This window comes from Euphorbia lathyris, chromosome 3, assembly GCF_963576675.1.
Source record: "Euphorbia lathyris chromosome 3, ddEupLath1.1, whole genome shotgun sequence".
Lineage (NCBI taxonomy): Eukaryota > Viridiplantae > Streptophyta > Magnoliopsida > Malpighiales > Euphorbiaceae > Euphorbia > Euphorbia lathyris.
This window is the reverse complement of record NC_088912.1, coordinates 80,829,361-80,838,207: the sequence shown is the minus strand read 5'-3', so window position 1 is coordinate 80,838,207 and position 8,847 is coordinate 80,829,361. Positions and strand designations below refer to the sequence as shown.

The 8,847-nt window shown below is 34.1% G+C and overlaps 1 protein-coding gene across 1 annotated transcript; it reads right to left on the bottom strand.

Moving 5' to 3' along the window:
- Positions 1-499: 499 nt before the first annotated feature.
- On the bottom strand, positions 500-7,366 carry LOC136222692 (uncharacterized). The gene is made up of 11 exons (XM_066010425.1): positions 7,253-7,366; positions 6,800-6,865; positions 6,643-6,710; positions 6,292-6,322; positions 6,032-6,101; positions 5,132-5,189; positions 4,471-4,599; positions 4,217-4,308; positions 1,599-1,677; positions 979-1,054; positions 500-861 (listed from the first exon to the last, which is right to left on the bottom strand). Exons 1-11 carry the CDS (start codon positions 7,257-7,259, stop codon positions 797-799), a joined length of 741 nt encoding a protein of 246 aa, XP_065866497.1. The 5' UTR covers positions 7,260-7,366; the 3' UTR covers positions 500-796.
- Between the last annotated feature and the right edge of the window lie 1,481 nt (positions 7,367-8,847).

Sequence of the window (8,847 nt, the reverse complement as noted above, 5' to 3'; positions counted from 1 at the left end):
TTTCTCAGAAGTAGAAAGTCATTTCTTATACATCATTTCATTTATGGGTTATGCAATGGTGTAGAAAGCTGCATAAGTGGTAACTTTTGACACGATAACCGAGTTTACAGAGATATTCGACTGATTGGATACCAAAGAATTGGTAGTTCCACTATACAAGATAAGAGGTGAATTCTAGCCATGTCCAGAGAAAGAAAAGGTAACGATTATGCTGAAATTGCTAAACTTATCTTTTATATATGCTGTGGACCTCAGTAAGTAATTTCACATCTTACATTCTTTATTAGATGCAAATTTTGAAATATAACCCCTATTTCAATTTAAGATAAATTTTACTCTTATTTAACAAACAGAAAATTTGAATTTAGATTTTTTCAAACATTATTTTTTATTTTTATTAAAGGATTAAGAGCCAACAAAACAGAAAAGGAGCACTTCACACTCATAATGCCAAGGCTAAATTGGTACCATTTCACAAATATTGACACTAAAATGGTGATTGACACTAAAATGGTGCTACTTTATAGGTTTGGGTTAAAAGAACACTTCCTCAAATACCTTAAGACTATTTTGGTATCTTACTCCTTAGAGATATATCCACACTTTCCTATAACAATGTTAGAAAACAAAAATTTCAGATACACTTGTAATCAATGATATCATAATATCACTAATCTACATATTCCTCTTCTCTTCTCTTCTCCTCTCTTCTCCCTCAACAAGGCAAAACAGACAACATATGAAGGCTCATATATGAATCTCAGCAGCACATTTCCACTAGTTCCCTCCCTCTCCTTCAAGAGTGCGTCGGTGAATCAGATTTCTCAGCCAGATAATGCTCAAGCATATCATCTTCATCATCTGCCATAATAACGAAGAGAATATCATTCTTGCATCAGACACGAGCATCATAAATTTTTGGAAGTTGTCTTTGCACAATCAAAGTTAAAACTATGACTTGAAATATTACAAAATTACCTTCAAAATCGTCGTCAAAGTCGATTTCCTCATCATCCTCCACATCAGATTCTTCATTAACTGCGGCCACACCTTTCTGCAGAAGAGATGCATCCATATTTATTCATAATTCATGCAAAAACTAAGACCTCGATACACTAACATGTACCATATCAGTTCCAAATTTATAATATCCAGATCTCCGACCTTCTCTATGGACAGGAATTTCTATCTACGTTTCAAAATATTCATAATTGAGTAATAAACAATGTAATTTGATCCTTATTGTGATTGGAGCAGGCAATAGGTGCTGCCAGATCAAATCATCCTCTTTATATCAGTTTAGATACATGAAAGCTATCAAAATAGACATATTGATCAACAACTGATGACATTGCTAACTCAGCAGAGATTTAACAGATTGATGATGCCTAAAGATTTCATCCAGATAGGAAATATATCTGCAAGCTCTATATGTCGTTTAAAGTTGTTCACTAAAACCAATGAAGTATTAATTAGCCTATTAAAATGTCAAAAGTGCATAAGGTAATATAAATGTCATGTAAAAATTGAACAAATTAATAAGATGAAAAAGAATATCCATCTAGTTCATAACACAAAGTGATAGGAGAAAGACATACCGCTCTTCCACTTTCAAACCACTGTCTACCCGTTAGCTTCTTTTCCTTAGTGACCGCAAGTGCAGATTCAGGCATCAGCCTGAAAAATTGTGAGTCATTAGCATAAACTATTTGCTTGTATGAATAAGACATTAGCATTTATCACCTTTATTTTGGCACGGGAGAAATAATTTATATCCTGAATTGCAAGCAAGATCTAAATATAATGACAACCTTAAATGCAACACAAAGAACTCTTTATACTGAGTAAGGTCATGCTTTACTAAATTTCAATTTAAAAACTCATGTTCCTTCTTTCTTTGGCTCTTTCATCTAGTTATCTTTGAGTGTCACATTCAGAAAATGCGATCCTTTCAAAGGTCAAGCCAATCGCAAACCAACAACAACAACAAAGCCTTAATCCCGAAATGATTCGGGGTCGGCTAACATGAACCATCATATAAAACCGTGAAATCAAGTCGTGTCAGCAACACAAATTCTCTCGCTCCACTCTGCCCTATCCACTACCATATTTTTCACAATCCCCAATAAACTAATATCACTCTCGATCACCCTCCTCCAAGTTTGCTTAGGTCTTGCCCTACCCCTCACCACTACATCCCTTTGCCACTCTTCAGTCCTCCTAACCGGCGCATCAAGCGCTCTTCGTCTTACATGGCTAAACCACCTTAGTCGGTTTTTCCTCATTTTATTCTCAATAGATGTAACCACTACTTTTGTCCTAATTATTTCATTACTCACCCGATCCCTTCTCGTATGACCACACATCCATCTCAACGTACGCATCTCCGCCATCAACATCTTATGAGTGTGACAGTGTTTCACCGCCCAACACTCCGTACCATATAACAGTGCTGGTCTGATTGCCGTGCGGTAGAATTTTCCCTTCAATCTATTAGGCATGCCGGGTCACAAAGGAAACCTGTAGCACTCTTCCACTTTGCCCAACCAGATTTAATCCTATGAGCAACATCTCCATCTACTTCTCCATCCGTTTGGATAATAGATCCTAAATACCGAAAGCAATCCGATGCCTGAACAACTCTCCCATCTAGGGTGATTGTCCTTGCCTCCCTACTCCTATCGCCGCTAAACTTACACTCCAAATATTCTGCCTTACTTCGGCTCAACTTAAAGCCTCTAGATTCTAAAGTTTGTCTCCATAGTTCCAACTTCCTCTCCACGCCTTCTTTTGTCTCATCAAACAACACAATATCATCTGCAAACAACATGCACCATGGTATACCATCTTGAAGTGAACTCGTTAGTTCATCCATAACGATGGCAAAAAGAAATGGGCTTAGTGCAGAACCTTGATGCACTCCAATCATAATAGGGAACTCTTCAGTCTTCCCAACATTGGTGCGTACACTCGTGCATGCTCCCTCATACATGTCCTTTATGATGTCAATATATTTCCGCGAAATGGCTTTCCTTATTAAGGCCCACCAAAGTACTTCATTTGGTACCTTATCATATGCCTTCTCCAAGTCAATGAAAACCAAGTCTTTCTTCTTATTTCGATAATGCTCCATTAATTGTTTCATTAGATGGATGGCTTCCATAGTTGATCTTCCCGGCATAAAGCCAAACTGGTTTTCCGAGATCTTCACCGTCCTCCTTAGCCTTTGTTCGATCACTCGCTCCCACAGTTTCATAGTATGACTCATTAATTTGATTCCTCGATAGTTGGCACAATCTTGGACATCGCATTTGTTCTTATACAAAGGGATTAGGATACTTTTCCTCCATTCTGATGGCATCTTATTGTTTCTCCAAATTTTGTTGAAGAACGTCGTCAACCATTCGATTCCTCTCTCTCCCAATCGCAAACCATGCAGCTAATATTTATTTTGCTTAGTACCATTGTGTTACACTGGCTCATAAAAGCAGATGCTCTAAAAAGTTCTCCTTCCTAAAAACCTAAGCGAAAAAAATGTCTTCAAGATTTGGTCTCACAATTGGATGATTTAGACTTGATTTAACTACATTGTACTGCTTTATAAATGGTCCATCAGGGTCCGCAATCATTTAGTTACTACCAGTTTGCAGTGTCAAATTGAAATCTAGACTTTCTTAGCTTCTACGGTGCTGGATCCACCGCTAAGCACCACTGTTAGCCAAATAGGCAAGTGCTGAATTCTTTGTACAATCATGATCGTATGTGCAGAAGAAACACTGGTTACTGACTTCACACTCTATGCAAAGGTTCTAGTTCTAGACAGCAGTGACATGAAATATTTATCTTATTCAGCTAAGGATTGGTGACATAAAAAACAACAGCAACAATATATTACCAAGTTCCATGAGCCCCATACCCAAAAAAAGAGCACATAAAGGCATTTGCATTTGCAAGCCACCATACAGTCATGTGAACTGGTGATACTGAACTCTTTCGGTTAACTTCCACATGTTCTATAATCCCCAAGCTCCCAGCTTCGTTCACAGAACTTTGGGTCCTTTTTTAATTTCTAATAACTTAATAATTCTCACAACAAATTTTTAGGGTAAAAAACACTCCCACAAAATGATCCATCAATTTCAGATTTGTAGGTTTCCGAAGATAGTGATGCAAAAACTTGAAACTAAAATAATAGAATTGTACTGATCAAACTTACTTGGCTCGCTCAAGAGCCAGTTCTGCTTCAAATCTTTCTCTCCATGCCAGAAATGTATCAACAGTAACAGGCTCTCCATGTGGTATAATTACCTGCGAGGGAAAAAGTAAGAAGCAGCATCTTGAAAATCTATTCACAGCACGTAAAACAGCATGTGAAACTTGCACTCAGGAATTATGGGAAACACAAAGGAAATTTCACCTAGCATACAACCTGCATACTAATATAAAACAAAATGCAAAGAACATCCATACTTCATCTTTTACTGCCTGTTCATCTTTAAATTCGTCGTCGTCAGCATCTTGACCATACTTTTCTGATAGCCAGTCTTTAGCTGATGAAACCAATGTGTAGATCATAGCCATACCCAGATTTTCAGATGCCTGTGAAACATTACTACTTAATCAAACAATCTGCATGATGACAGACAATTATTCACTATTTCTAAGATGTATATCCACTTCCAGCGCAAGCACAATTTTACCAACTAAAATGAACTCATCTTAATATCAGTAAGCCGTTGTGACAATGCACTTATGTCCCAGAATACCAAGGATATCGAATTTACTACCTGCAGAATACTTGCTTAGGGATACATAATTAACTACTCTGCAGAACTTGCTAAATTGACAACATGCACAGTAAATTACAATAATGCATACTCTCATTTGCCAACTAAAAAAAGAGAGAGAGGAAGGGAGAGAGACAGGAACCCTTTTAGGGCTTTTATGGGAAATTACATCAAGTATTGTAAAAAACAAGTACTTAACTTTCCTGAGCACTGTTTCAAAAAAAAAAAAACTTACCTGAGCATTTCAAAATACAGTAACCATCCAGAAATTACATTGTAAGTATAGTAGCTTTGGATATTTTGAAAAAAAAAATGTAATGAAACATAGCAGTGAAATAAGTTACCTCCTGCTCAAGCTTTTCTTTCAAAATTTTCAGATCAGATACTTGTATGCCTCGTATGCTGCAAAGATGAAGTAGGGTTTAAAGTTTCAGACGTCGCAATAATGGTTCAAAAGTAAGTTTTTGAATAATGCATCAGACACAGATAGCAGATATTGCACCACGTAGTCCATGATCAATTGATTAGATTGCACGCCTTAAGTGATCCCTCATTCTATTTTCTCAACAATCGCAATCATACACAGCTAATCCTATGCGCTTTACATGAATAACATTGTGGATAATAGCTCAACAGGAATCCAAGCAGAATTTGGAGCATAATTTCCTGTACAGAACATATTATATGATAAAAGCAAAAATACTTTCTTAAGGCACAATTAAATATTGGCCAACTTCTTACGAGCTCATACCTTTTAGATACACATGTTTAATAAATTCATCACCAAAATTTATACCTTGGAAAAATGATATGAACTAAGAAAACATGAAAGTATCATTTGGGAAATAAGAAGTTCTATCTTATGAAAATTAATAGTTACGGAGATTGCACTTCGATAAAGAAAAAGTGAAATGCAAAATTAAGTGAAACTGCCAGCATTTTGATTTATGCCATCGACATGTCATACAAGTAGATGGGAGATGCTTTGCAGGGGAATAAATAAGGGACAGAGAGAATATATAAGATTTATAATCCATTGACTGTATGTTATCTGGTTACATAGAGCACTGGGACAAAAGGAAAGACTTTAACTTGTGATTATTACGCATTGAGGATTGTAACTATTTTCACGGAGTTGTCAACGAACTGCCATGACAAGGGAGAACAGTGAAGCATAAATGTCTAAGTTGATGCAACCATAGAAAGGCATGATGCTAATGTTCAAAAACCCTTTCAATACTGACCTTTGCACATTTAATAGTGGGGGTTCATCGGGATATTTCTCTGTGTGCGAGAAAATGAGAGCAAGCTGAACTGAAATAGTAAATTCAAAACAAAATCCGAGAAGACAATGATTAAAAAAATAATGATCTTGGAACTGAAGTAGCTAAGAAGAAAACCAAACAATTAAAATTTTAAGAACTAAAAGATGAACAGGAAATAGATGAGATGTTATTTATGGAGAAGGAGAACTCCAAAATTATAGAACAATAAAGATACCAACCTGGAATATCTGTTGACTCGTCTTCATCATCCTGATGAAAAAGTAGAAAGAGGGCAAGATAAATACAAGGAGAAAGAAAGTTTAACTTGCTGCGCGGAGCATAACAAAAAAGAAAACAACATAGGAGGGATTCAGAATTATTGAAGTTTTAATCCAATTAATGAAAAAATGCATAACGCACAATAAGAAGTAAACACAGAAAACCATGTACAACGAATGAACACTGGTTCAATCCCCATTTGATTTCATTATATCCTTCTGCCTTGGTGAAATACATTATCAAAACATAGTACTAAAAACAGAGCAATTTCAAGACTCAGCAGTTAAATGGAAATTACAAAAAAGACATACTTGTGGGATTATTGTTATTTGGAAGCATCGATTTGAAGTATTTAACCCACTCTCACTTGAATGAATTTCTGAAATATATAAAAGTGTAAGATTGTATACCATGAGAACGGAATCACGAAAATGGAAATAAATATTCATCAACAGAATTGCGCCGTACCTTTGAACTCATCCATGAGTATTGCTTCCAACGCTTCGATTTCCATCTCCTGCTCCTGGCCATAGTCTGCCCGCATAATTTCAACAAAGATAAACATGCAATACAGTAAGTTGCTACTATCGATTACAAAAGTTTAATAGAAGCGTCATTAAGCTTTCTTGACAATTAAATGCATTCAGATAACGCTGCCAGAAGCTCAATGTGATTAAGTTACTTAGGCAAATCAGCTCAATCCCATTAAAATAGCATATTACTTGAGCAATCAGCTCAATCCCAATAGTTCCATCGATTATCAAATTAGAGAAATCCCATTCAATTTGCCAAGAAAAAGATCCATTTGCAGCTTCTGGGAAAATAGGACACCAAACTGGACCTGCTCGCGTGGTACTTAACTAAACAAATTGATTCTAAAACCATGAAAATAAAATACCAAAGAAGAAGAAGAAAGATTACCAGTCATGGCTGTGATTGATCACTCTCTTTCGTTTGGTTTGGGAAGCTCAACAAAACCTAGTCTTTCTTCAAACGTTCCGTTTTTACTTTATTTATTTATTTATTTTAGTTATGTTATTACTGTGTAAAATTTTAGTGTAAATTATGACTCAATTGATAGACTCGTTTATATATATTTAGAGGGTGTTTGGTTACTTATTTTCCACTTTCTGTTTACCTTTTCACTTTAAAAAGAGTTTGGGGTGTTTGGGTAGACAACTTTACCTTTTACAGCTGAAAAGTAGCTTTTACAAAAGCAATAAATTCCTGCTTTTTGGAAAAGCAATCTTTTCCAAAGGCAAACAGCAAACAGAAAAAGGAACTAGCAAACAGAAACAGCAAACAGCAAGTAGCCAAACATACCTTTAGATTTATTACATCATCCCTTACCAAACTAGACACTTTCACATTAGACTTTCCTAAAATACCCTTAGTATATATATTATGATTTAACAAATTCTTTCACTTCGTTTCTCATCATTTGTAATCCAATTTCAATTATCCAAAATCCATAGATTCATTTGTATATGTTTGTTTTGGATATTTTAAGTTAGTTTACACTTTTATAAAATGATATTTGGAGATTTTATCCAACCCGATAAGTTCACAGTTTACAATTTTGCTTCACAGTAGAAACAACTGCTAAAATCGTAAACTGCTAAGACAATTGTTTAGCGGTTACTTCCACTGCTAAGTAAAATCGTAAACTACCTTGACAATTGTTTAGCGGTTGTTTCAATTTTTTTTCTCATAGAACGCTCTATATTTACTCATCATCATCGATACAACAACTAAAATAATCTATTCAAATAAGCTTTTACTTCTAATAAATTCTAAGATAAAAAAAAAAGTTCATAAAATTAACCAGAAAATCACAAAAAAAAACATAGAAAAGAGAGATAATAAAAGAAAGAGGAGATATATGTTAGTAATATATATATATATTAATGGTATTACGGAAAAATTAACTTTGAAAATGTCTAGTTTAATAAAGATGTTGTAATAAATCTAAATATGTAAATGATTCTCTTAATTGGGTCCGTTTTATAGTTTATCGAAAACTTTAAAGCAAGGAAAGTTAAATTTACCCGTTAGAAGTTTAACTTTAATTTTATTGAATGAAATATTTTATTTTATTTTATTCCTATAGTAAGAATCTCAGTTTAATTTTATTCTGATGAAAAAAAATAGTTCAATTTTACTTTATTTAAAAAAAATACAGACAAAAAATAGCGGCTGACTTCATTGAAAAAAAGGTAAAATTAAATTAAACTTTTTTATTATATAAGTAAAATTGAATTATTGTTCATTGTAAAGGTAAAATCAAACTTCTCAATAATTTTAGTGGCAAAATTCACTGGTATCCTAATTTTAAATGATTATTATTTAATTTTTAACTAAAAGAGTAAAGTTGTTTGATAAAATAGAAAATAAAGTACTGAAAAAATAATACTTAATTTTAAATACTGAAAATATTAAATGATGTAACTGTTATAAAAATATTAGTTGATAATGTTTAACTTAATTTAAGTTAAATATTTTAACTTATCAAAATA

Excerpts from the sequence above, each read along its gene's own strand:
- LOC136222692 (XM_066010425.1), bottom strand. Across the intron at positions 6,323-6,642 it reads AAATAACAATAATCCCACAA|GATGATGAAGACGAGTCAAC; the intron begins GTATGTCTTTTT and ends CTTTTTCATCAG. Across the intron at positions 1,678-4,216 it reads CTGGCTCTTGAGCGAGCCAA|GCTGATGCCTGAATCTGCAC; the intron begins GTAAGTTTGATC and ends ACAATTTTTCAG.